The following is a 27331-nucleotide window of genomic DNA, read 5'->3' as shown; positions in this document are numbered from 1 at the left end:
ATGCGGCAGAGCTGGGGACCAGGGCTGCTTATTGTGGGAGCTGTGGTCCTGCTAGAGGGTAAGTCTTGAATCAAGTAGACTGCAATTGCTATGTAAAGGACCCCGAGGGGCTATGGTCTCCCCGTGGATGTCCTTGTCTAGGTGTGTGGAGTTGTTATGTGGGGGGAGGGACGTGGGGAGAGGAGGGAGGTAACACACAGCCTGCTGTCAAATGGATGGTTTTCCTGGGCCAATACATTAACTCCTACAGTAGTTCTGTCTTGATGAGGAGACTGAAGGGCAGAAAAGCTAAGTCAGGTGCTTGAGAGCAGTCTGCGTCCGGATTGGGCAGGGAAGGGTCTGAGATCACTCTGTCTGGATGCAGTCTCACTGGTGTGTATTTCACCCCCTCCGATCCTCTACTTGCAGAATGGCCCCAGGCCTGCTCTGGCCCCGCTGGCTTGGAGCTGTCCGCGCTAATTCTGCTTCAGATGTGCAGTAGGCCTCTTTGTGTGAGCCCGGGATGGGTTTCAGGCAGGGCAGGGACCCTCCGGAAAGGTCAGCCTCCTCCGGAAAGGTAGTTTGATTCATTAGCACAGGGGTGGAGTGAGTCTCACTTGGGGCCTCCCACTTTGGACATGACACAGGCCTCTAATCTAGCGTCTCAGGCTTCCACAGCTGAAGGGACAATTAGACTAATGTCCTTCACATACACTGGCCACCTCCCTGACTCAGTGGTGGGGGCAGGAGTTAGGGGTTCAGAAGCCTGGAGGGTTGGCCTGCTCCCAAGATAAATCTCAGGCCTTGCTTCTTGGGCCCAGGAGTGCTGAGCACAGCTGAGAGAGTTAATGGCTGAGTACTCTGAATGGGCTCCAATAAAAGCTGCTTTTCAGCCGCATATAAATATTTGCATTCTGGGAGGGGCTGGTGAGGTAGCCAGCCATAGATAAGAACCCAACTCATCCCCTCCACCAGTTAAGGCACCTCCACATCTTGTGTCTTCTTCTTCCTAGGTCTTCAAGCAGCTCAGCGTGGTAAGTGGTGGGGACATGAGACCTGGGCTGTACTGGGGGATAATGGGGAAGGGGGAATGGTGTTGTGTGGTCCCGAGGTCAGGACAGTGTCCGCAGTGACCATGACTCACCCTTCTCTACAGCCTGCGGGCAGCGCGGCCCTGGCCCTCCGGAGCCCCAGGAAGGCAACACGTTACCTCATGAATGGCCCTGGCAGGCCAGCGTCAGGCGACAGGGGATACACATCTGCAGCGGCTCACTGGTGGCCGATACCTGGGTCCTCACAGCCGCTCACTGCTTTGAAAAGTGAGTCGTGCTTTGGTTCAGTCTCTCGATTTGAGGGTGGACTTGTCCCTGTACCTTAAGACTCTTTTGCCTCTAGAATAACGAAGTGTCATTTATGACCAGCTCAGCCTTCGCAATCTTTCCTGCTCTACAGAGGAGGAAATGGGAACTGGAGGGACGTGGCTGTAGTCGGGTTCTGTGTCTGCTCATCTTCCCCACCTGTGCTCTTCTCCCTGCTGTCGTGCTCCATTGGCACTCAGCTGCCCGGGCCTTGCCCTTCTCCTTTCAGGGTGGCCACAACAGAACTGAGCTCCTGGTCCGTGGTCCTGGGTTCTCTGAAGCAGGAGGGGCTGAGCCCAGGGGCTGAAGAGGTACCAGTTGCTGGTCTGCAGTTGCCCAAGGCCTATAACCACTACAGCCAGGGATCAGACCTGGCCCTGCTTCAGCTCAGCCACCCCACAGCCCATACAACCCTCTGCTTGCCACGGTCCACCCATCACTTCCCCTTTGGAGCTTCTTGCTGGGCCACAGGCTGGGACCAAAACACCAGCGATGGTAAGTCCTGTCTTGACGAAGACCTAGAAAGCACTCTTCCTGGGCCCCACTGCTTCCCAGAGCTAGACTCAGCTTCATCTCCGTTGCCAGTTTCCAGGACCCTACGGAACCTGCGCCTTCGTCTCATCAGCCGCCCCACCTGCAACTGTCTCTATAATCGGTTACACCAGCGGCTGCTGGCCAGCCCAGCAAGACCTGGGATGCTGTGTGGGGGTGCCCAGCCTGGGGTACAGGGACCCTGCCAGGTCTGATGAGTACAGGGGGAAAGGGAAGGTCTAATCTTGGGCCAAGAGCCCACAGAAAAGGGTGATGGGGAACAGCCAGAAGGCATCTGGTTAGTAATGAATTGGGGCTCAGGTGACTCCTTTGCCTGGCTCCAGGGAGATTCTGGGGGACCTGTGGTGTGCCGTGAGCCTGATGGACACTGGGTCCAGGTTGGGATCATAAGCTTCACATCAAAATGTGCCGAAGAGGACACTCCTGTGCTGCTGACTGACATGGCCACTCACAGCTCATGGCTGCAGGCCCGCGTTCACGGGGCAGCTTTCCTGGTACAGGACCCAGGAACTGTGGAGACCAGCGATGAGAACAGCTGTGTAGGTAGGTAGGTCTGCGCATGGTATTAAAAGTGGAGTGTACAGGAACACTCAGGCCATATGAAGGCTTCCTAGCCAATAGTTAGAAGCCACGAGGAAACAAACTTCAGCTCAGACACCGAGTCTAGACATGCCAACAGAGAACTAGGTTTGTAAGGCCCTTTTAGTTCCTGGGATACAAACAGCCCCACTGGGGCCAGGAAGTTTTATAGGTGGGTGTCTCTGAAATCTCTGGCTGGTTTCAGGGGGAAAGCTGCAAGTTTCCAGGCAGAAATCCAGGAAGGTGAGACAGAGCAGTGACTGCAATGCAAATTGAATGCAAAGTCATTTCAGGGAAGGAAGCTAGGTTCCGACGTTCAGAATAGCAAGCTAGGGATTTTAGGGCTGGTCCAGGCTTGGGGAAATGTAGGTGGGTGGGGGAGTGGGGCAGAGACCTTCCAGGTTAAGGCTGGCACTGATTACCGTCAGACATCAGGATTAAAGGCATGCACGTTGGCTCTGAATCCCAAGTGGGCTACCTGGTTTTGGTTACAGAGCTAGGTTAATCTGTATAGTTTACCTTTGGTAATGAAGCTGAGAGTCAACTGGGAAGATCTGCTGACATACAGAAGCACTCAGCACAGGTCCTAGCGTTTAGTGACCACTTAACTAGGTGACGTAATTCACCTATTTCAGCGTGTGGCTCCTTGAGGAGTGAAGGCCCTCAGGCAGGAGCGCTCTCTCAGTGGCCCTGGGATGCCAGACTGAAGCACCATGGGAAGTTGGCTTGTGGTGGAGCCCTGGTATCGGAGGTGGTGGTGCTGACTGCTGCTCACTGCTTTATCGGGTGAGCCTATGTCACTCTCCTCTGTGCCCCTTGCCCCAGCTGTGTCAAGTTGCTGAGAACTCTGCCTCTCAACAGGCGCCAAACCCTAGAGGAATGGAGTGTAGGACTGGGGGCTGGACCAGAGGAATGGAGCCTGAAACAACTCATTCTGCATGGGGCCTACACCCACCCAGAGGGCGGCTATGATGTGGCCCTCCTGCTGCTGGCTCAGCCTGTGACGTTAGGCCCTGGCCTGAGGCCCCTTTGCTTGCCCTATGCTGACCACCACCTGCCTGACGGTGCACATGGCTGGGTTCTGGGGCTGACTCCAGGAGCAGGTACATAGCAACAGGGATGCTGGCAGTGGTCCACTGGACTTGCAGGCAACTGAGGCAGCTGCTCTCGTCCTTTGTTTTCTAGCCAACAGCCACCCACAGACAGTGCCTGTGAGAGTCCTGGGGCGAATGGCCTGTAGCCAACACCACGCAGCCCCTGGGAGCTCAGGCACTCCCATCCTGCCAGGGATGGTCTGCACCACTGTCGTGGGTGAGCTGCCTCAGTGTGAGGTGAGTTCCAGTTCCCAGCCCTTACCCAGCAGACCCCTGGCATTTTCTCACCTTTCTACCATGCTTGGTTACTAGCCCTGCTTCTCACCTGAAACTAAGTCCTCCTGCCAGCTGGCCCCCAAACAGCCCAGGCTACAGCTCCAAGCCCCTCCCACCCTCTACAGAAAGTCACCAAGTGTAACCTGCTCCCTAACAGGGCCTATCTGGGGCACCACTCGTCCACGAGGTCAGGGGCACGTGGTTCCTGGCTGGACTGCACAGCTTTGGAGACAGCTGCCAAGGCCATGCAAGGCCTGCGGTCTTTGCGGCACTCTCTGCCTATGAGGACTGGGTCAGCAGTCTAGACTGGCAGGTCTACTTCGCTGAGGAGCCAGAGCCCGAGGCTGAGCCTGGAAGCTGCCTGGTCAACTCAAGTACGTGTCCCTCTTCGTTCTTCCTCCTTAGCCTGGGCTCCCCTCTAAGGAGGACACTCAGGCTCTAGCTGCCTGGGGTGTGGAGTAAGCAACAGACAGATCCACGTGGATGTAGGCAGTAGGGGGTCTCAGCTTCTTTGTCTTCAGGTCTCCCATACGCCACAGGGGCCAAGGTGGATCCTGCTTCTTCAACACAAGTTAATAAAGCTCTAGGGATGGGGCCAAGTTAATTTCCTTCCTCTCCTCGACAGGCCGACCCGCCGGTTGTTGATGGTGACTCTCTAGTTCACTCACAAGATGCCAGAAAAGCCAGGCAACTCCTACCAACACCCAGTTCTCCACTCCAGCCCATCCCCTCCCTATTGGTGGTTCCCTGACCTGAGGCAAGCCAACAACTGTCTGACTGGGAATGAGCCAACCCAGGGATGCTTTCTGTGTGTGACCATGACCCACCCCCAAGCTCTGCAATCCAATAGGGGTGTCTCCAGGACTCCTTAAATAACCCGTCATACACAACCACACAACCACACCAGCAGCTGTTGTGAAAAAAAAAAAAGTTTTTTTTGGGGGGTGGGGAGCAATTTTCCTTTTTTAAAACTTAAATAAATTGTTACAAAATAGATTTTAGAAAATAAGTTACAAACTATAGTAAAAGGCTCCCCTTCCACAGGCAACTTTCCCGCCTGTGCAAGCTCTGAACATGCCTCTCCTGGGTTAGAATCTGGCTAGCACAGCATTCTGGCAGAGCCTGGCCGTGGAAGAACATGGTGACAAAGGCTTGGGAAGGAGGTCCTTCATGGACACAGACATGAAGACTACCTTATCCCCTTCTTGACAGAGAAACCAGATCAGGCTCCTCTTCAGGGAAGAGGAGATGGGGAGACCCAAGCAATCCTGAGCGAATGTGGAGATGAAGCCTCTCTGTGCCTGCATCCCCAGCTTCAGTGAACTCTTCTTTGGAGACTTGAAGTTCAGAGAGAGAAGTTGAGGTCTGCAGGCCACGGGGGTGAGGGGTTCAGGAGTGAGGCTGTAGATGAGTCCCCATCCCCTCTGCTTGATGCTGGTACCATGGAAGCTCCTAGGAAGAGAAGAAGAGGTCACTGAGGGAGGCCTAAGCCACCTCTCAGACCTACGGGTCAGCTCCTGACATGGCCCTGAGAGACAGACAAGTGTAAGAGGCCAGGATAAATAGCTCAGGGTCAAAGAGTTCACCTATTGTGTATAAGGCTTTTTAGGTACCATGCCTAGCATCTCCCCCTCACCCAGGAACTTATAACTTATAAAAATAATTGTAATTATTTTTACAGCCTTGGTTACTAGGCTCCTCACTCATTTGAGAAGGCTTTGGTCCTGAGAGCCATTTCTTCAGTTCTCAGGACCCATCACTATTTTGTCCTTCTCAGCCAAGCTCTGGTCAAGGGCATACATTTCAGGGACACTTACCCTTGGTGGCTATAGATGGAATGGATTTTCCTCTGCTGAGGGGAATATGAGCATAAGGCTTGCTGAGTACACAGACTGCCCCGGCTTCCACAACTTTGCCCTTCAGTGGGCTGGGTGGAGGCCAGTTCCCCCACCCCCGAGAGATTCACTGTGATAGAGGGAAGAGCTAGACTAATGACTGCCACTACTCAGATGGGCCTGTCTTCAAAGAAACAATTATCCATGAGTCAGCCCTTAGTTAAAGGGCTGTGTTGGGGAAGGTGCTGGTGGAGAGGGCAGTCTGGTTGGTTCTTACAAGATCTGTATCAGAAGGAGAGGGAAAAGTTAACTAAAAGGAAGATCAAAAGGGCTCAGTACACCACTCACAGAGGCCTCAATTCCAAGGGAGCTGGAAGGCAGAGACAAGCCATAGGGAAAGAGGGACAGAGAGTGAGTAGTGACCAGTAAGCCAGCAAACTGGCCCAGTCAGCAGGAAAGCAGCCAGTTAGCGTTACCAACTGAACAGGCAGACCCACCTTGGCTTTAATCCTGCAGGCTATTCCTATCTACCTGCAAGACAACCCAGGAATCAGCAACCCACCCCCACCCCCCTTTTTCATTCTCTGGCTTCTTGCCCATTCTTGGAAAGATCAGAACCTAAACACAGCCCATTTCACCCTTCCCTCTGGGAATCATTGCTGGCTAAATCAGGGTTCCCAGATATGGCAGTTCCCAGACACCCTGGCCTACTGAAAGAAAACAGTCACTCTTTGGCTATACAACTCCACACTCCTGCCCCACCCCACCCCACCTACCCCAGTGTCCATCTTTCTGACCTACAATTCCTACTTCAGTTTGTCAGTCCATGTCCAGGCTCCTGCCCCACCCACCCCACCTACCCCAGTGTCCATCTTTCTGACCCACGATTCCTACTTCAGTTTGTCAGTCCATGTCCAGGCTTCCGCCACTTCTCACAATCCACTCGATTCTGTCCTTACTTCCCTTACCTACTCAGGACCATGGCTTCTCTCTACCATGTGCCCACCTCTTTCTGGATCTAACCCATTCACCCCACATACCTGAGCTAGACATTGTCCACTCCTCCTGGTGCTGCTGCTGGTGCTGCAGGAAGCTATTTCGGTGGCGAAAATGGCGGGGACAGTGAGAACAGGTGAATGGTCCCTCCTGAGGGGCATGGACCCGCCCATGGCCCCGCAGCCGGGCGGCTGTTCGAAAAGCCTTGCCACAGATGTTGCAGCTGTAGCGCTTGGGGTCTGTGTGGGTCCTGCTGTGGTTCTTGAGAGACAGCAGGTTGGGCAGGAGTTTGGGACACAGGGAGCAGGGGTAGAGTCCAGTGGTATGGGCCTTCTGGTGATTCAGCAGGCTACCAGCATGGCGATAGGAGCGCCCACACTGGGCACAGCAAAAGGGACGCTCCTTGTCTTCAGCTGCTGTGAGGTTTGTTCCTTGTCCTCCATTAGCTGGCTCCCCATTCTCTTCTGGGTCTCTGCGAGGTTCGGATGAGGCCTCCTGAGCGTTCCCTGGACCAGGGGGATCCACCACTGCCATCCAAGCTTGTGGTTCTCTGGTCTCCTCTGTCTGACCTGGTACCTGGCTATTGTCAACAGCATGAGTCTGCATGTGTGTGGCCAGCTCACTGTGGGATGCAAACACTTTGCTGCAGTTACGACAAGCAAAGGTCTGGGCGGCAATGTGGTTGTGGATCTTAGTGGTCACAGGACTCAGTATCTCTGGGGAACAGAGCAAACAACTGTGACAGACTTTCTTGTCAATGCTGGGGTTCAAGAGGCCATCAGGTTGATAGGTCTTTCCACACTGGCTGCAAGAGGGATGGCTCTCTGACTGGAGCCGAGAGCTGCTGTCTCCACCATCCTGGCTATCCATATAACTTACGGTAGAATCACTGGACTGGCTCTCAGAGAGGTGACAAGAATTCTTGGAGCCAGTATCTTCCAACTTGCCTTCTGGCTTGGCTAACTGATCCTGAGGAACCCAGGCACCATTGTGAGTCATTTGTCCCCTTTCTCCTCGATACCCATCTACCTTCCCCACTTCCCAAGATAAAGATTCTGTGACTTCTGACTGTGCTGGCCTGCTGGGACTCTGACTATGCTCCCCAGGCCTCTTGGTTCCAAGCTCCAGCTGTGGTACTGACTGAGTACCTTCTGGTCTGCCCTCCACTCCCCAGTCATCAGCAAGGTTCTCCTTACTGCCTTCAGCATCATGTGGGTCTCCCTGGCCACTGGTCAGATCTAGTTTGGTCTCCTCGTGCTCCTGCAGATGCCGCTCCAGAGATCGCTGGCCAGGAAAGCCACAGCCACAAAGGGTACAACGTACAGTTGCTCCCCTCCGGGGTGTCCGCCGCCTCCGGCTATCAGAATGCAGCCTCTGATGGTCTTTCAGGGCTGTGCGGTTGGAATAGGTCTTAAAGCAGAAGGAGCAGCTGTACTGGCCTGTCTCCTGGGTGCACTGATGGTTCAGGAGGCTGCCAGCATGGCGGTAGTTCCGGCCACACTGCCCACACCTGAAAGACCGATCCTCACGAGTCAGCTTCTGGGTGCCCCTTCCCCTCCGTCGCTCAGTATGAACCCGCTGGTGGTTGGCCAGCTGCTTCCGCAGGCGAAAGGCTTTCCCGCAGTCACTGCAGCGGAAACGCCGAGGGTCTGCATGGATGCGCCGGTGGTTCTTAAGGGACATGAGGTTTGAAAAGCCCTTGGAGCAGGCCTGACAGCCAAAGTGGCCAGTCTGATGGCTCTGCCGGTGATTGATGAGGCTGCCAGCATGCTTGTAGGTTCGGCCACACACTTCACAGCTAAAGGGCCGCTCAGAGCTAACTTCAGTTTGACAGCCTTTCTCTGCCGTCTCCAGCCTCTGCTCTAGCTCCTCCTCCTTTACCGTGGTCTCTTCCCACACTTCTTCTTTCACTCCCGCCAGCTCCTCCAAGGGCTCCACTTTAAGTTCTTCGTGGAGCTGCCCTACGACTGCCTGTTCCTGCCCTGCCTCTGCCACATTCTGGGGTTCGTTGCTGCCTCCTGCCTCTGCCACATTCTGGGGTTCGTTGCTGCCCCCTGCCTCTGCGATAGGCCCCACTTGGGGCTCTGAACCTTTGCAGCGAGGGTGGTTGCGCAGATGATTCCGGTAGGCAGCCAGGTTGGGGTAGCAGCGGGAACAGACAGGGCAGATGAAGTTGCCTGTCTGGTGGATCTTACGGTGGTTCACCAGGCTGCCTCCATGGCGATAGGTCTTGCCACACTGGTTACATTGGAAAGGGCGAGGATGGGACTTGGGGAAGCTTTCACCAGCCTGCATGCAAAGGCTGTCTGCAACTGTGCCTCCTGCTCCCTCCTCAGACTGTGTGTCCCCACCCTCTTCTGAAACAGAGGTCACTGTGCCCTCAAAGACATCATCTGTAGCCATTTCTACAGCATCACCTGATCCTTCCAAGTGGCTAGGAATGTTCTCGGTCATATTGCTGGAACTCTGACTTTGATGGTGACGCTCCAGGCTCCCCAGGTCATCATAGGTCTGACCACAGCAGCCACAAATGTGCCCATAACCTGCTCCATCTAGAGCCTCCACTTCCCGCTGAAGCTGATTTAGCAGCTCTGCTTCTGAGAGCTGCAGAGGAGGACTGTGGGTAGAGGCTGATTCCGCTGTGCCTTCCTCATCCTCTTCTGAGCCCTCAGGTATGCCAGAAGCGCCATGAACCTGGCGCAGGTGGCGCCTGTAGCCAGTTCTCCCAGGAAAGATCATTCCGCACAGACAGCAGAGGAAGGGCTGTGCTGAGGCGACCTCCCCTGGTCTGTGGTTCTGGAAGTGACTACGCAGGGCAGGCAGAGAATCAAACTCCTTTGGACAGAGAGAGCATTGGTAGATGCCTGGAGGGTGGCAGGACTTATGGCTCAGCAGGTCGGCAGCTTGGGGGAAAGAATCCCCACAATCAGAACATGTGTGAGTGACTTCTGCCTTCCAGACAGTGTCGCTGTCAGCAGGGGGAGAAGAGTTGGACTGGCAAATGCCCGGTTTCTGGTCACTATCCACCCCAGGGAGGCTGTCACAAAAGCCAACTTCACTGCTTTCCTCATCACCTGGGATGTCCATGTGGCCAAGGAAACAGGCTTCTTTCTTTTCTAGTCCTTCCTCGGTGCCAGTGTCCTCTTTACCACCCGGGAAACGGGATTCATCCCTTCCAAGCCCATATTCGCTGTCTTGGGATCCTGCCTGCAAGCAGTCCCCACCCCTCTTCAGGTGGCCCTCAGTCCCACAAGGACTTTCTCCCAAAGGGTCTTGGGAAGATTCCAGGCCCTCATCATTTTCCAACTTCTGGGTCCAGGTGCCCGCAGGTGGGCGTTTGGACTCCTCACCAGTACTATCCTGTTTCTGACGCCTCCTATTCCACTGCCGACTATGACGTCGTAAATGGCTCTTCATGGCAGCCATAGTATGGAAATGCTTGGCACAGGTCCCACAGCTGAAGTCTCCTGTCTGATGGGTCTGCCTGTGGTTGATAAGGCTCCCCGAGTGGCGATAGCTCTTTCCACAGTCTCGACAAGCAAATGTTCTAGGTGGTGACCTGGTGTTGTCTGTCCTGCTCTTTTCTCCTTCCCCTGCCCTGTGTGTCCTTCCATGACGCTCCAGACTCTTGAGATCTTCAAAGAACATCCCACAAATGTTACATATCTGTGGCGTTGTCTTATCTGCCGTTGGGGGAATACTAGTGGCTTCTTCTTGTCTGTATACCGGCCCCTGATCTGTGGGGAATGCTGCTTCTGTTCCCATTGGGTCAGGTTGTTCCCTCTTGACAGGGCTAGGGGAACCCTCAGTCCCTGGGTCTGTACTTCGGCGCGTGGCCTTGCAATGGACGCGCACATGGTTGCGCAGAGCCATAAGGTTGGGATATTTCCGAGGACAGAGTGAGCACTGGTATTCTCCTGTCCGATGGCTGTGGCGGTGGTTCACCAGGCTCCCCCTATGGCGATAAGCCCGACCACACTCATTGCACTTATAGGGACGATGGTCCAGGTTGGTTGTGAGGACCTCTTCCTCTTTTTGGGTAGTCTCAGCCGACATAAGGGCAGTTGAGGACACTGATGACTGGCCATCTTCTCCAGCTCCTTGCCGGGGTCTATGATGAGCACGAACATGGTTTTTCAGAGCAGCTGCATTGAATAGCTGCTTGGAACAAACTGAGCAGGGGTAAATACCTGTTTGGTGACTCTTTCGATGGTTGATGAGACTACCTGCATGGCGGTAAGTCCGGCCGCAGTCCCTACAACAGAAAGGTCGATACTCCTCTTGGCTACCATCCTCTAGCTCCCCAGAGCCGTTCAGCATCTGTGCTTTAGGTAGCTGATTCCAGCTCCTCTCGTCTGCGTGTCCATTCGTAGTAGGCATCTCTCTCTCTTCCCACGGCTGATCCAGCTTCTCCCCCTCATGGGACTGCTGATGTTCCAGCAGATCCCGAGGGAGCCGGAAGGCACGGGGGCAGTGGGGACAGTGGTACGGCCGATACTGAGCGTGGAGTCGTGAGTGGTTCTTCAGAGCCATAAGGTTAGAAAACTCCTTAAAACAGATGGCACAAGGGTAGACGCCCAGAGTGTGGCTCTGGCGGTGATTGGTGAGGCTCCCAGCATGCTTGTAGGTCTTTCCACACTGATTGCACTTGTATCTTCGCTCCTCCTCAGCAGGAAGGGGCTCAGTGGACTCCTGGCTCCCTGTGAAGTTCACTACTGATTCAGCCAAATATTGTTCCAGATTGCTGAGGAGGCTGCTGGCTGGAGTGGGGAGCGGTGGCACTCCGTCAGAAGTGGTGGTGGGTACCCAGTCCTCTGCACTTCCTCTAAGACCTGGTTGCATCTCTAAGCCTTCTCTTTGTTTGGTGGGTGGATCTTCCCAGGTCCCCGGAGCTGTCCTGGGATCCACTCCAGCGTCACATTCATGTGCCTCTCGTACATGCTTCGTCTGATTTCCCCAGGCTTCCCTAGAACCCAGCCTCTGACCCCAGGCTTCAGCAGCCATTGTCTCACTCTGACGGTGTGAAGTCGTTTCCTTGGAATGTAGGGGCCTGTGCCTTTGGAGGCCCTCAGGAGCATGAGTCCTCATGTGGCTCTGGTGGCTCATGGGGTTAGTAAAGTCCTGGCCACAGGTGGTACAGGGGAAAAGCCCAGACTCGTGGTTCCGCTGGGAGAGGACACTGTCAGCTTCCTCACTGTGCTGGTTGGTGGATGGATGGAGCAGTTCTCGATGCCGTGATAGTTCCGGGAGGCTGGGAAAGTGGCGCTGACAGTCAGAGCAACTGATTGAGAGGGGCATGTCCTCCATGGGGCAACGTGGTAGAAAACCTGGAGGCTCAGGAGGAACAGATAGGTAGCAGCCGCATCTTTCCCTGCAGAAGGGGTCAAGGCCTAGAAAGGCGGAGGCAGGCAGAATGAAGGATTGAGTCAGTATTGCTTCTTGGCTATATGAGCACCACATTCACTAGAAGTCACAGAGAGGCTTCCCAACCAACCATGCCATGGCCCTGCTTTCTATGGGTATAGAGGGACCGCCGTTTACAGCTTTACTATGTACAAATGTCTAGGAAAGTTTCCTGTGGCGTAAGGCATCTCCTTATCCCAGAGATAAGGAAATGAGAGTCTCGAGACCTAACTGATTTTGTATTTTAGACAGTATATAATATACATATGTATTTCTTCCTACTCCTAAGGCTCTGCTCTCTATAATTCTGGAAAAACTAATAACTATCTATGAATTTTAACAGCAAACCAGAACTGTTTCTGGCTTTGATGCTGGTTTGTTTTGAGATAAGGTCCTAGCTCATTCTGGAGTTTAAGTTCCTTGGGAGCTCCCTATGCAGCCCAAGATAGCTTCACACTCATGGATTTCCCTATGAGCCCCCTGAGAGCTCAAGTACAGGTGAGAACCACAGCTGGCCAGACCTTGCAACAAGACTAGCACAACCCTTTCTTCACCCTCAGCAAACTCAATGGTCTCAAGTATAGGTGAGAACCACAGCTGGCCAGACCTTGCAACAAGACAAGTGCAACCCTTTCTTCACCCTTCAGCAAACTCAATGGTCTCAAAGCACTGAGGAAGCAGCTGCTTTCTTCAGCGGCCACCTAGGGCTTCACACAAATTAGAGGTCCTGCCTGTTTCTTCAACATCACACTGTTAGGCGTTTGTTTTACCTGCTTCCTTTAAACATATGTAATCCCGTCCTGTTTCAGGTTGGAATTGCACTTTATCCTCTGCTTTTTTTGCTATCCCCTGCCTGCCTTACCTTGCTGGCATCATCATTTTTCATTTTCTCTTCTACTTCCTCTCTACATTCCTAAGATGACAGCAACTCAAGCTGCGCGGTACCACGTGCCAGGCGTTGCTGTGAAGTGTATTTTTTTTTTCTTGTTTTGGTTTTTCAACACAGTTTCTCTGTAGCTTTGGGGGCTATCCTGGAACTAGCTCTTGTAGACCAGGCTGGCCTCGAACTCACAGAGATTCCCCTGTTCTGCTTCCCGAGTGCTGGGATTAAAGGTGTGCGCCACCACCACCCGGCTTAAGTGTACTCTTATTTGAGGAGAGAGGTATCTGAGACATGGTCTCACTATAAATATTTATAGTCCTAACTTCCCAAGTACTGGGGGATTCAAGTCGTGGGCTACCATGCCCGCCTTGTAAGTGTATTTATGCCACTAAATCCATTGCCAGTTCTCACATAAACTCACTGCAAGAGGCAATCTTCATTCCAAAGCCCTCGCTTTCCCAGTAGCTGTCACTCATTTCCGCCGCATCATCTTCTCTTTCTCCGAGGCGGACTCCAGTCTCCTGGGACCCTAACACAACTATTTCTAATCTCACCAGCTGAGTCTGTTCCCGGAATTCTCTTTTCTCAAAACTTCTTCATGTAAGAGTCCCTTTCCCTAACCAGCCACCATCACGACTCTCTAGAGTCACTCGTCTCTTCTGCCAATTTCCTCTCTAGATCCCTACCTCGCACCGGGAGTGCCTTCTGGTTCCCGCCGCCGGCGCGTCCGTTGGAGGTCGTGAACGGGAGCGCGCCTGCGCACTGGGACCCTTACCCTAACTGCAGCAGCGAGCCCTAAGTGGTGGCTGGTGCGAGGGTTCTCGAGCTCACACACACGCACTCTCAGCCAGGGTTCCCGGGGTGGAGGACGAGGGAAAGAAGCGGGGAAAAGAAGGAGCTAGGGGTAACAGAGCACGGCTGGTACGAGTCAAGAGTCTACCCCAGTTCCGCGGACACTTCCTATTGTTACTAGGAATCAGGAAGTGTCCCAGGTGCTAAAGCTTCCCCCTGAAACTTCCGCCTAGGAACACTTCCTGTCTCGCCTCCGAGCCGTATTCCTAAACGGACAAGCTTCCGGCGCTAGGTTCCGGGTGGGCCCAACTCTGTTTGGTTTTTGTTGGTTTTGAGACTGGGTCTAACTATGCAGCCCAGGCTGGCGTCGAACTCGCCGCAATCCTCCTGTCTCAACTCCGGGAACGCTGGAATTACAGGCAGCGGGAGCTACCACGCTCGATTGTGGGCGCAACTCTGGCTCCGCCCACGCCGGTCAGCGCGGCGTTCTGATGGAGTTAAGCCACTCTTCCGTCCAAAGCTGCTAAAATCGTTCCAGCGCTTACTCAGTAAGCACAGCAGTAAAAAAATATCCTGCAGCCCTGGCTACGATACTTTGGTGACGCTTTTCACGAGGTTCCATAAAAGACTCTTCCCAAGACAGGCGTGGGGGGATCCTAAGTTCACTACTCGCTGTTGGAGAAAATGTGGACTCTAAACGGACTCAGGCACTACGAAACCTCAGTGCCCGCTCTGTCTCTCCCCACCTCCTAGCTCTTGGAGACACTTCCGGCGACCTGGCGGGTGTACACCGTCAATCGGTCTGGCGTCCCATCCCCTTAGCACCCAGAGACCCTTCGCGAGATACTTCTCTGCTACTGGAGGCTCGGGGTGGCTCCCGTAAGTTTTTCCTTCCTCCTGAGCAAGGAAGGCGCCTTTCCACTTCCGCTGTCTGGCCGCCGGCCCCGCCCCTAGTCTCCCTCCCGCTGGGTCCTAGCGCCGGCCCCTCCTCGAGTGTCCCGGGCTCTGCCGGTGCTGGGCACCGCCGCCGACGCTGCGGAATCTGTGGAAGTCGCACCAGGTAGGACGCGTCTGCGGGGAGTCGCAAGGGCCTCAGGCAGCGGCCACCAGCGCGGTTTGAGCTGCCTTCAGTCTCCCCGCCGATGCCGAACGGACGGAGTTGACCAGGCGCGAGCATCGCGGGCGGGGCGAGCGGTGAGCGGTCTCGGGCGGGCTGCGGGCCCAGCAGGTCCTAGAACCCGCCCGGTGCCCGCCGGTCAGCGCTGGAGATGCCTAGGCTCGGCGGACGCGACTGCCGGGCTTGCACCGCGCGGGCCCGGGGGTCCTAGAGTCCGCCATGTTACGGGCTTTTGTCTGTGTGGCGAGGGCCCCCTAGCCAAGTCCTCCGCGTCTGCGCGCCCCCCTCCCCGTCCGAGGTCTCGTCCGCCCCTCCCGCGGTCCTAAAGAACGCCATTTTGCAGGCCTTTGTCCTGCTCTCGCTCCTCTGTCCATTCATTTGTTCATTCCTTCCTTCTTCATTCATTCTGTCTTGCTACGCTCGCCGAGGCCACGTTATCCTAGGGTTTAGTCCCAAATGAGTCAGCATCCAGCCCCGCTCCGCGGGGGCTGCCTGTCTGGCGTGGACACCCGCACAAACACGGTTGCAGAGAGCGAGGAGCGCTGGGTTTCTGCAGCTCTTGTCCCTCCTCAGAGAGTCTGGTAGGCCCTACCTCCCTGCAAACTCCCGTTTGCTTCAGGGGCCCCATTCGATTGAAAAAATTGAGGTCCAGAGAGCTACGCATACCTCATCTTTACTGCTCGTAAATGTTCTCGAGGGCACGGAGTACTGGGGAATGGATCATTGGAAGCATGCAAGAATCTTCCCGTGGGAAAAAGAAAGAGGGCTCCAGGGCAAAGGGAATTGCTTATGGAGGTGGTAAAGTTTGTCAATTGTGGATGGAACGTAGGTTGCTGACCAGAGGGAACACTGCCCCAGAAACTGGCTGGGAAAATGGGATCATTTTTGAACTAACTCAAAAGGCCTAGGATACAATTAAACATTCAATTCACCCCGGCACAGTTCCTTCAACTCATCAAAAGGCCCAAGGTCTGGTAGCCTGTTTGCTGTCTTGGAGAGATGGGGGAATGGGCTGCACTCACATTGGGGAAACTGAGTCTTCATTAGCTTGAGAGACAGCAAAATGTCATTCCCCTCACAGGCGATTAGTGACACTGTGTTCCATCACAACAGGGAACAAATTGGGGTACTGGGGTGATCCTGGGGCTGGACGACCTTGTAAAGATGGGGAATTTCGGTTAATGAAGAGTTGGTAGCTGAATCTCACAAACTCCTACAATGGAAGAGACGGAGGCTGTAGACCTGGCTTTGAATTCCTCTTGCAGTTTGCTCTCAGTCACTAAACAGCTTTGGACATAGAACAACATTCCCTGGACCCTAGTGCACAACCGGATAATAAAATGTGTTAGTTGCTAATAAAGCAATAGCTAAGGGAACAGATGGCAGAAATTTGGGTATATGATTGCCTGGTTTCCAGTACTAGCTCAATCTGTGACCAGTTACTGGCATTTCTGTGTTGTCTCTTAAGAACTTGTTTAATTAAATCTTTATTTATCTTGTGTGTGCTTATGTGTGCCGGCAGCACATATGTGGAGGTCAGAGGACAACTTACTGGAGTCTGTTCTCTCTTCCCATCTTGTGGGTCCTGAGGATCCAACTCAGGGTGCCAGGCTTGGTGAAAACGCCTTTTTACCTACTGGGCCATCTTGCTAGCTCTGCCCTTATGACCTTATTTAACTTTAATGACTTTTGAAAAGAACTTGTTTCCAAACACAGAATTTAAGAACACAAATGTTCAGCCCATAACAGACTTGTAGGAATTATGAGAAGAGCTTGAGTAGCTGGATTGGTGTGTATAAAATGCTGATGACACCAGTCCACAGCAGTAAGCCTGCAAGAGGTAGTTGATCCAGATAGCATCACAGAGAAAATTCTTCTTTGAAAGGAGAAGTTAAATGATAATGATAGCCAGGATAAAGATAGCATTTTGAAAAAGAGTCTATAAGGTGTGTTGGCACACACCTTTAAATCCCAGCACTCGGGAGACAGGCAGGCATATATCTCTGAGTTCCAGGCCAGCCAAGGCTATATCATGAAACCTTGTCTCAGTGGCACAATGGAAGAGCGCTTGCTTATCAGGCATGAATGCCACCCTAAATTCAATTCCAAGCACTGCCAAAAACAAAGGAAGGTAGGTGATCAAAGTACATGATCCACGCCTGTAACCCCAACCCTGAGGAGGCTGAGGCAGGAACAATCAGGGCCAGCCTGGGCTACATAGTAAGACCCTGAAACACACATACACACAAAGGTAGTCAAGAAAACCTTTATTTTTTATGTATATGAGTGTTAGCTTACGCACCAAGTGTATGCCTGGTGCCTATAACTGGAGTTATAGGTGATTGTGAGCTACCACGTGGGTGATGGGAATCAAACCTGGGTCCTCTGGAAAAAGAGTAATTCCTCATAACGCTGTGCCTTTTCTCCAGTGTCCAGGAAAGCCTTCTTGGGGGGGGGGGTGGCCGAGCTTGAGACCCGAGTTCAGCCTCCTAGACCCATATCGTAAAAGGAGAGGCTTGACTCTAGCGAGATGTCCTCTGACCACTACACATACACCCTTGAGTGTACATACATAGAGAGAGTAAATAAAATTTAAAAAAAGAAGAAAGAAAGCCTTAATAAAGGAAGAGTCCGGGAGCTAATACATACAGACACACAGGAGACGATGAGAAATCATGGCTCTGACCAGGAGAACTGCTCATGTAAGCAGCCTGGGGTGGGAAGAAATTGAAGCTGAAAATGAAGCAGGAGGTGTGGGTGACGCCTGGTGAGGGAAGCAGGGAACTGAACAGAGGCAAGCAGGAGTGAGGTGGATTGGGATTAGTTGATCATAGAAAGATACTGGTCTTTGTCCTGGGAAGCGTCAGGATTTTGTTAAAGGATTGCAGGTGAATAAAGAGTGATCGCAAGAGGCCAGCGCTTGAGGGCAGGGAGGGTTCAGCGTTGATTCTAGACGTCCTAGCTCTGTGCACTTTTTGCGTTATGAGGATTTAAAACAGTTGTAGTAAAAATGTTTCCCTCCTGGAAGCACTTGGAGACCTAGGAGTGTGTGTGTGTGTGTCTGTCTGTCTGTCTGCCTGTCTATTTTTCTTTATCTTTTTTTTTTTTTTTAATACTGAGGATAGAGCCCAGTGCCTCGGGTGTGTCAGGCAAGTATCCTGGCTCACAGGTCTGGTTCTTTTTTTTTTTTTTTTGGTTTTTCGAGACAGGGTTTCTCTGTAGCTTTGGAGCCTGTCCTGGAACTAGCTCTGTAGACCAGGCTGGTCTCGAACTCACAGAGATCCGCCTGCCTCTGCCTCCCGAGTGCTGGGATTAAAGGCGTGCGCCACCATCGCCCGGCTCATGTCTGGTTCTTAATGGTCCACAGAGTTGGATTAAAGTACAGATTGCAGGGCTCCAGAGATGGTTTGGTGGGTTATTAAAACTCTAGCCATACAAGCCTGACAATCTGAGTTCAAGCCCCCCCAAACCCATGCAAAAAGCTGGACTTGGTGGCACGGCTGTGGGGAGATGCAATGTGGACAGAATGGTCAGGAGGCTGGCCAGCTGTCTGGTCTGGAGGACAGTGGAGCAACAGAAACAGTACACAGGACCACAGTCAACAAAGGAAAAGACGGCAACCGACTCCCAGCTGTCCTCCGCGCACACACACAGCTGAGTGTGGTGGTGCGCACCTTTACTCCCAGCACTCAGGAGGCTAGGGCAGGTGGATCTCTGAGTTCAAGGACAGCCAGGACTATAAAGAAACCCTGTCTTGAAGAATTTAAAAAAAAAGACTCTAAATCTGTGTGTATTTGTATGTACAGACACAGGACAGGAAAATATCAGGCCCACTGGAGCTGCCTAACATTGGTGTTGGGAACCGAATTCATAGCCTCTATAGCAGTGACTCTCAGCCTTCCTAATGCTGTGGCCCTTTAATACAATTCCTCATGCTGTGGTGACCCCGGCCGTAGAATTAATTTCATTGCTACCTCATAACTATAATTGTTATGAATTGTAATGTGAATATCTGTGTTTTCCAGTGGTCTTAGGCGACCCCTATAAAAGGGTTGTTCTGCCCCTAAAGAGGCGAGGCCCATGGGTTGAGAACCCTTGCTCTAGAAGACCAGGGAGTGTCCTTAACCATTTAGCAATCTCTCCTGCCTGTGATTTTTTTTTTAATTTCAAAGAATAAAAATACAGATTGTAGGGGCTAGAGAGATGGCTCAGAGATTAAGAGCACAGGGTGTTCTTCCAGAGGTCCTAAATTCAATTCCCAGCAACCACATGGTGGCTCTCAACCATCTGTATTGAGATCTGGTACCCCCTTCTGTCCTGCAGGCAGAAGACTATATGCATAATAAACAAACAACTGAAAATACAGCTTGTACCACTCTACATCACCTTTCTTAGTTGATGGTTCTTTTCATTTACAGTTTTTGAGACAGGGTATCTCTGTAGCTCTGGCTGCCTTAGAACTCACTAGACTAGACTCTCAAACTCAGATCTACCTGCCTTTTTCAACTGAGTGCTGGGATTAAAGGCATACACCACCACCACCTGGCTTTTGTTTGATAATTTTAAAAGGATTTTGTGTGTGTGCGTGCCCATGCACATACTTATGTGTGCCTTTGGACATGGCTGCAGGTACCCAAGGAGGCCAAAAGAGAGTATCAGATTCCTTGGAGCTGGTGGTTGTGAGCCTCTCAATGAGAAACTAGGAACTGGACTCAGCAAGGTCCTGTAAGAACAGCAAGATCCCTAACAACAGAGCCATCTTTCCAGCCCCTTGTTTTTGTTATTTAAGTCCGGATCTTGCTACCACAGCTCAGGCTGGCCTTGAACTAACAATCCTCCTGTGTTGTCCTCACAAGTATTGGAATTGTAGGTGTGCTTCCTAGATGAGGATTTTGCTGCAGGGCTTTGTCAGACCTCACTCGGGAAAGCTACTCTTGGAAGTAGTGGGTGAGATGAGGCATGATCTGCTCTCCGTTCTTCATGGAGCTAGGTGCCTGCTGGGACCTATTAAACGCTTCCTTACCATTTCTCCTAAGTGCCTTGGGACGGATCTATCCCTCTCGCAGAAAGACTGAAGCACAGAGCTGGCAGGGCCAGGATAGGAGCTCATGAGTCTGAGTGAGACGCTGTTGGCTCCGGGCTCTAATCTCAGGGAAGTGTTAGCAAGATGGAAGGAGGGATGGGTGCCACACAAGCCCAGGCTCCTGGACCCTGGGGCAGGCCCAGACTTCTGAGCTAGGGCTCAGACACTCTAATTGCCCAGAGCCAGGTCTCAGCTGTGTTAAGTTTCTAACCGTATGACTCAACAGGGCTCTCTACTCTTAGAACTCAACTCATCCTCATCTATAAAGTGGGGTCAGTGGTTCCTGTCTCAGGCAGTGTGAGAATTATGTAAGGTGCCACACCCAGCTGGCTATCTCTGAGAGAACCCGGACTCAGGGAAGACTGATCAGATCAGGTTCTGAGCGGTCCTCAGGACCCCATGAGCTAGTCCTGTTTTTACCTCCATTTTTCAGGTGAGAAAACAGGTTCTGACGTCAGTTGTACAAAAGTCACATCAGCCAGGAAGTGGTGGCAGCTAGAGTTGAAGCTGGACCTTCAGAGTCTACTTAGTTCCACTGAAGTGCGGTTACTGTGGACCTGCTTTCTTGTGGTGTTGATGTAATAATGAGCTGCTATATAAAAAAAGGTTAGGATGCTGTGATTTTGGCAGGTACTTAATAGATGTGAGCTGTCTTTTTTTTTTTTTTTTTAAAGCAGTTCTTGGGATCAAGACTAGCAAAGTCTCCTGCACCCTCAGCCTGGTTCTTGTTTTGTTTTTCCCTTTAGGAGGCCAAGATGTGACTCAATAATGGCATGCTTGTCTTGCCTGCACCAGGCTCTGGGTTTGAGTCTCAAAACTTCCCTCCCGGGGCTGGAGAGATGGCTCAGAGGTTAAGAGCATTGCCTGCTCTTCCAAAGGTCCTGAGTTCAATTCCCAGCAACCACATGGTGGCTCACAACCATCTGTAATGGTGTCTGGTGCCCTCTTCTGGCCTGCAGGCATAACACAGAAAGAATATTGTATACATAATGAATAAATAAATATTTAAAAAAAAAAACACTTCCCTTCCCCCCCCCCCAAAACAATGCTTCCTGATGTAGGGCTGGCTGATCCTAAGGAGCATCTCACTCAGGGCTCCCTCAGCCAACCAGCTAAACTGCTTCTGTAGGCCTTTTCTGGAATAGGCCCTGAACCCATCCATCTCCCCCACCACAGACTTAGTTCAGCTCCATCCTCCTGGATGACGACATGGGACTATACACAAGGCTGGACATAGAGGCCTGGCCTGCCACCCTCTGGGCACACCTGGTTCTCCTTGCCCACTCTGCCCTGCCCAGCACCACATCTAAGCTCCCCTTAAGAGGATCTGCCCTAATCCTCTTCCATTCATCCCTCTGGGAGGATGAGTGGGTGTTAAAACCAGTGCAGCTGTTAATCCTATTTTTTCCCAGCTATGATCCTGGGAGCAGCTGTGTGGATGTTGTCTGGGCTCTTGGCCAGAAAGTAGGGACTCAGCAAGAGCTAGTATCCCAGGAGGCCTCACTAGCTCAGACACATCAGCTGTGACTGCCAACAGTAGGTCAGGCTGCCTTGAGAGTGAGCTCCCATTTCTAGAGTTTTGGAGCAGGGACTAAAAGGGATTCCAGATCAGAGGATGGACCAAAATTCCTGACTGGGGTGGAGTCCCTGAAAGCCCTGCATGGTCAAAATTCTTTGAATGCTTGCTTCTCCAGGAGCTGACCAACCAGGGGGAGGATAAGCACACATCCGAGACCCATTACCTCCAAACATCGACTCCTCTCTCGGGACCCAAGTCCGTCTTCCTGAGTGCTTGGAGACCTTAAAGTCTTGGTTGGAACTGAGAAAGGACGATTGTGAGAGTAATGGGACCTAGGCATTGTGGGAATACCAGGGGGTTAGACAATGGAGGGTAAGGAGTAGAATAGAGCTGGCTCTTTGTGGTTCTGGCCTCTTATTTCCTGGGGACCATTAGCATAAAGGATGTAGAAGTCCTGTGGTTTGGGCTGAGGAGCCCCAGGTTTGGAAGTCCTGGTATGATCCAGTGACCTGTGAGACTGGAGAGATGACTCAGTTCTTGCATGCCTTTCAGGTTTGATTCCCAGCACCCACAAGGTAGCTCGCAAACAAATGTAACTCCAGTTCCAGGGGATGGAACAGCCTTCCTGAGCACCAGGTCCTCAGGACATGGTGTCAGTAAACCTTCATACATGTGAAATAAAAATAATTTTTTTCCCTTAAAGATAAGGTTGCCTTAGATATTGAGAGAACTTTAGTAAAGTGGGAAGCCTTAAAGAGTACAGCAGGGTGGCTTTGGTCTAATTTTGCTTCTCTTGCAGAGAAGGCCCACTCACCAAGGTCATGGAAGAGGAGGCTACAGAGGCCAAGTCCCCAGGCCCCTGCTACAAGCGCTCTGGACGCCGTTTTAAGTGCCTGTTCTGTACAAAGACATTTCCGAATGCTCCCAGGGCAGCGCGCCATGCTGCTACACATACACCCGCAGACTGCACAGAGGAGGTGAATGAGGTCCAGCCAAAGGTGGATGCAGAGCCCAAGGCCGAGGAAGCCAGTGGAGACAAGGTGTCTGGTTCAGTAGCCAAACCCCGGCCCTATGCCTGCCCACTGTGCCCCAAGGCCTACAAGACAGCTCCTGAGCTACGAAGCCATGGGCGCAGCCACACTGGTGAGAAGTCCTTCCCGTGCCCAGAGTGTGGCCGCCGCTTCATGCAGCCCGTGTGCCTGCGTGTGCACCTGGCCTCCCATGCGGGTGAGCTGCCCTTCCGATGTGCGCACTGCCCCAAGGCTTATGGTACACTCTCTAAACTCAAGATCCACCAGCGTGGGCACACAGGTGAGCGGCCCTATGCCTGTACCGACTGCGGCAAGAGCTTCGCTGACCCTTCAGTGTTCCGCAAGCATCGGCGCACCCATGCAGGCCTGCGACCCTACAGCTGCGAGCGCTGCGGCAAGGCCTACGCTGAGCTCAAGGACTTACGTAACCACGAACGGTGAGACCCCGGATATGGCTGGAAAGCTTAAGTGGGAACTAGTATCTTAATAGATTATGCCAATGGGGAAAGGGCCAGGTGGATACTTAACCTAAAAATAGGAGACCTGGTTGGACAGGTCAGGCTGGGTGGCAGAGCAGAGTTCCTGGAGATGGAACCCTGAGAGCGGGTGGGGTCTTATTGGCCTCAGTTCCTGTACAACCGCAAAGGGGTATCTGTCACTCACGGGGGAGGGACATATGTGGGTAGGTCCTAGGAAAAATGGCTCTTTAGATGTTTGGTTTTGAAAACAGAGTTCTTTAGTTGGCTGGGCTGGCCTAGAACTAACTTTGTTTGGGGGGTTTTTGTTTTGTTTTGTTGTTTTTTGTTTTTTGAGACTTAGTTTCTCTGTAGCTTTGGAGCCTGTCTAGCTTTTGTAGCCCAGGCTGGCCTCGAACTCACAGAGAGTGCTGGGACTAAAGGCATGCACCACCACCACCTGGCTCTGGAACCAGCTTTTTCTAGACCAGGCTGGTCTAGAACTCACAGATCTGCCTGCCTCCCAAGTGCTGAGATTAAAGGCGTGTGCCACCAGTGTCCAGCTAAATGTCTTACTCTAGGGTGCAACCCTGCGGCTCTTAGGGAATTGCAGCCCAAACAGGCTGTAGCTGTCCCACGTGAGTCTGTTGCCATCTAACCAGGGCCTCTGTTGCTCCACAGGTCCCACACGGGTGAGCGCCCCTTCCTCTGCTCTGAGTGCGGGAAAAGTTTCTCCCGATCCTCTTCCCTCACATGCCACCAGCGTATCCATGCGGCCCAGAAACCCTATCGCTGTCCGGCTTGTGGTAAAGGCTTCACGCAGCTCAGCTCCTACCAAAGCCATGAGCGCACGCATTCGGGCGAGAAGCCCTTCCTATGCCCTCGCTGTGGCCGCATGTTCTCTGATCCCTCAAGCTTCCGCCGCCACCAGCGGGCGCATGAGGGCGTGAAGCCTTACCGCTGCGAGAAGTGCGGGAAGGATTTCCGGCAGCCAGCCGACCTGGCCATGCATCGGCGAGTGCACACCGGCGACCGCCCCTTCAAGTGCCTGCAGTGCGACAAGACTTTCGTGGCTTCCTGGGACCTCAAGCGGCATGCATTGGTGCACTCAGGACAGCGGCCATTCCGCTGTGAGGAGTGTGGGCGAGCCTTTGCTGAGCGAGCTAGCCTTACCAAGCATAGCCGCATGCACTCCGGCGAGCGTCCTTTCCACTGCAATGCCTGCGGGAAATCCTTTGTGGTGTTATCCAGCCTCAGGAAGCATGAGCGTACCCACAGAAGCAATGAGGCTACAGGAGCTGCCCCCCAGCAGGAGCTGGTACTGGGACTGGCGCTGCCTGTAGGTGTCGTGGGTGAGGGCTCAGCCACCCCCGTGGCAGGCGCAGGGCTAGGGGACTCTCCAGCCGGGCTGCTAGGGCTACCTGCAGAGTCTGGGGGTGTAGTAGCCACACAGTGGCAAGTGGTGGGCATGACTGTGGAGCACGTGGAGTGCCAGGATGCTGGCGTTGGGGAAGCTCCTGGTACCCTAGGAGATGCAGGGGAGGTGGGGGGTGAGGAGCCTGATGAGAAGCCTCCACAGTTTGTGTGTCGCGAGTGTAAGGAAACTTTCTCCACACTGACATTGCTACGCAGGCACGAGCGCACACACCCACAGCTCCGGCCCTTTCCCTGCACCCAGTGTGGTAAGAGCTTCTCAGACAGGGCTGGGCTTCGCAAACATAGCCGCACCCACAGTTCTGTACGCCCCTACTCTTGTCCCCAGTGTCCTAAAGCTTTCTTGAGTGCCAGTGACCTGCGCAAACATGAACGCACTCACCCTGCGCCCATTGGAACCCCCATACCCCTGGAGCCTCTTGTGGCTTTGCTAGGAATGCCAGAAGAAGGGTCAGCTTGAAGCTGGTAGCTCTCTCTCTGCCACACTCCCAGATGCCCGTTCCCAGTTTCCACATCCCTGCCACTGAGCAACTGGCTCAGCTCTCAGTCCACTAAGAGCAGGGGACAGTGGAGGCCGGCAGCGCTTGTGAGAGACACTCATTAAAGCATTGGCTTTGACAGCAAGCCGTCTTCTGTATTCTGGTTGAGTTCAACTTCAGTGGAGGTTCCAGATTAATACAAATTATAAGGGTCTTGGTGGTGGTTTCTTTTGTGACAGGCTCTCACGGCTTAGCCTGATCCAGAACTCACTGTATAGCCCAGGCTCCCCTTGACCCCCTGCCTCAGCCTCCCGAGTACGAGGATTCCAGGTGTTTACCACCACAAATAGTTCCTAGAAGGGTCTTGCAATTCATTGTTTGCCAAAGTATATTTTGGGTTTCTTGTGAAAGAGCTTTCAGTGGTCAATCAGGACAGGAGTGTGTCTGTGCCTCTTGAGAATTCTTGCTGATTAAAAGGTGTATTGAAGTCCTGCAATGAAAAACCTGTGTAGCTTTGCTTAGCCTACACTCAGGATAATGAAACCTTTACTGAGTGCTTCTATCTGCTTAAGATAGTAAGCTGGGTTAAGCAATCGGCTGGAGAAATGGCTCCACTGCTAAAGGCTAAGGCTCACAGTAAAAAAGTACCCAGCTTGTCTCTCCAGCTACCTTTAAAAAAATTCTTCCCTGGGTGTGAGACAGCTAAAAAAAGATGATCTTTTCTGTTTATCACAGTAACACATTAGGAGACATGCTTGGAGGAAAAAAAGATCCCTCTTCACATCAAAACCCATGAACTACAAAGGAATAAACCTCATTTTAAAAGTGCTGGCTGGGCATGGTGGTGCGCATCTTTAATCCCAGCACTCAGGAGGCGGAGTCAGGCGGGTCTCTAAGACCAGCCTGGTCTGCATAGTGTGTTTCAGGATAGCCAGGACTACATAATAAAAAATGCTGATAGGTAAGGGGATCGCTGTGAGTTCAAGGCAATCTTGGTCTCCATCAGGAGTTGTAGGCCACATGGTGACACAGGGTTTTATCTTGGTGGAGGAGCACTTGCCTTCTGTGTGTGAGGTCCTGGGTTCTATCTATAGCATTAGGAGGAAGTTGACTTTCCCAGTTTAATCTTTAAATTCACTGCCTATGCAGCTATGGCTAGCATTAAATTCACAGTGCAGCCCACTGACCTGGAACTGGTTCTCCTGCCTTAGCTCCCCAAGCGTATGCCATCACACCTGACTGTCTTTTGTTTGTAGGGGAACCAAAACCTAACCCGTGTAGCTGGTTGTCAGCACAGTGAAACCAAACTTGGGAGCAGATTAGTTTGTCTTTTCCCCAAATTAGTGAGATTTGTATCAAACCTGGGGCTCTTCGCTGTCCAGACTCTGACCTGCCTGTGAAGTTCACAGCAATCTTCCCAGGGCTGTGACCATCAGTGTTTTCAGTATGGTCATATGTCACCACCACAGCTAGAAAATGAAGATGACTTGGGCATGTGGTTTGCTACCAGCCTGATGTTTGCCTGTTTGGCATTATTGATGGTTTTGGAAGCATCCAGCAGCACATTAGCTGTGCCATTATGGTGTACAGAAAGAGCCCAAAGGACTTTTCAGTCCCCAGTCTTAAGATCCAAAGCTCATGTGGAACATGATTAGCACCCGCCCTACCACTGAGCTACACCTCCAGCCCATGATAACTTAACAGAGGCGATTGTTTGATGCTAAAAACCAAAGCATTAGAATAGAAAATATGTGATTGGTACAAAAATAAAAGTCAGCCAGTAGAGTGAGAAGATCCGGAAGCAGCGTGAGTGTGTCTGTGAACTCACTGCAGTGCTGATGTCCAGCCCTCTGTCGTCCATTTTGAGACAAAGTTGACTAGACTTCCGCCTGCTGAGCAGCTGGTACAGACTTGTACCACCAAGCCCAACACATTTATCATTCATTCCTTTTTGGGTTTTTTTTTTTTTTTGAGACAGTTTTACTCTGTAGCCCAGGGTGGCCCTTGAGTGTTTTCACTCAGCATCTAAAGTGCTGGGATTACTGACAGTTTCTGTGAATTTTTTAATGACAGATGTGATGTTCATATCACTGGGGAAAAGATAGAGTAGTCCATAGCTTCCCTGAAAAATGTCTGGATGAGGCCACGAATTTTATCTCCATCATCACGTGAGCATACTTGCATGCATGAACACACACACAGGGAAGATACCCAGGACATGGGTTATTCAGGTGTAGCCCATATGCCTGTAATCCCAGCACAGGGAAGGTGGAAGCAGGAGATCAAGATTTGAATGCCAGCCGTGGCTACATGGCAGATTTGGAGGGGTCTCAAGTGAAATGAGACTGTGTTTCAAATCAAAACAATAATAATTTAAAACAAAAAGCCTGTTACACAGAGAAACCCTGTCTCAAAAAACAAAACCCCAAAAAAGAAAAAAACAGGGTAAGGCTAAAATTTGCAGAC

At 52.3% G+C, this 27331-nt stretch overlaps 3 protein-coding genes across 11 annotated transcripts; 2 read left to right on the top strand and 1 right to left on the bottom strand.

Annotated features, from left to right (window-relative positions):
• On the top strand, nucleotides 1–5160 carry Prss53 (serine protease 53). The gene is made up of 11 exons (XM_026781162.1): nucleotides 1–58; nucleotides 993–1013; nucleotides 1136–1298; nucleotides 1567–1832; nucleotides 1923–2077; nucleotides 2213–2432; nucleotides 3104–3254; nucleotides 3330–3571; nucleotides 3654–3799; nucleotides 3996–4212; nucleotides 5051–5160. The coding sequence occupies exons 1-11, from the start codon at nucleotides 1–3 to the stop codon at nucleotides 5158–5160; spliced, it is 1749 nt and encodes a 582-aa protein (XP_026636963.1).
• Nucleotides 4750–14555, bottom strand: Znf646 (zinc finger protein 646). 7 transcript variants are annotated; one of them, XM_026781063.1, is made up of 3 exons: nucleotides 14494–14555; nucleotides 6714–12059; nucleotides 4750–5290 (listed from the first exon to the last, which is right to left on the bottom strand). In XM_026781063.1, the coding sequence occupies exons 2-3, from the start codon at nucleotides 11974–11976 to the stop codon at nucleotides 5184–5186; spliced, it is 5370 nt and encodes a 1789-aa protein (XP_026636864.1). In that variant the 5' UTR covers nucleotides 11977–12059; nucleotides 14494–14555; the 3' UTR covers nucleotides 4750–5183. The 7 variants fall into 7 exon arrangements, with proteins under 7 accessions (XP_026636864.1, XP_026636859.1, XP_026636861.1 ...); XM_026781058.1 differs by lacking the exon at nucleotides 14494–14555 and adding an exon at nucleotides 13377–14363; XM_026781060.1 differs by lacking the exon at nucleotides 14494–14555 and adding an exon at nucleotides 13642–14363.
• Nucleotides 14550–25747, top strand: Znf668 (zinc finger protein 668). 3 transcript variants are annotated; one of them, XM_026781073.1, is made up of 3 exons: nucleotides 14550–14807; nucleotides 22266–22934; nucleotides 23634–25747. In XM_026781073.1, the coding sequence occupies exons 2-3, from the start codon at nucleotides 22288–22290 to the stop codon at nucleotides 24844–24846; spliced, it is 1860 nt and encodes a 619-aa protein (XP_026636874.1). In that variant the 5' UTR covers nucleotides 14550–14807; nucleotides 22266–22287; the 3' UTR covers nucleotides 24847–25747. The 3 variants fall into 3 exon arrangements, with proteins under 3 accessions (XP_026636874.1, XP_005351374.1, XP_026636873.1); XM_005351317.3 differs by lacking the exon at nucleotides 14550–14807 and adding an exon at nucleotides 15213–15445; XM_026781072.1 differs by lacking the exon at nucleotides 14550–14807 and adding an exon at nucleotides 16441–16995.
• Nucleotides 25748–27331: the final 1584 nt, after the last annotated feature.

Source organism: Microtus ochrogaster, chromosome 8 (assembly GCF_000317375.1).
Source record: "Microtus ochrogaster isolate Prairie Vole_2 chromosome 8, MicOch1.0, whole genome shotgun sequence".
Classification (NCBI taxonomy): domain Eukaryota; kingdom Metazoa; phylum Chordata; class Mammalia; order Rodentia; family Cricetidae; genus Microtus; species Microtus ochrogaster.
This window is presented reverse-complemented; position numbering and strand designations above follow the sequence as displayed.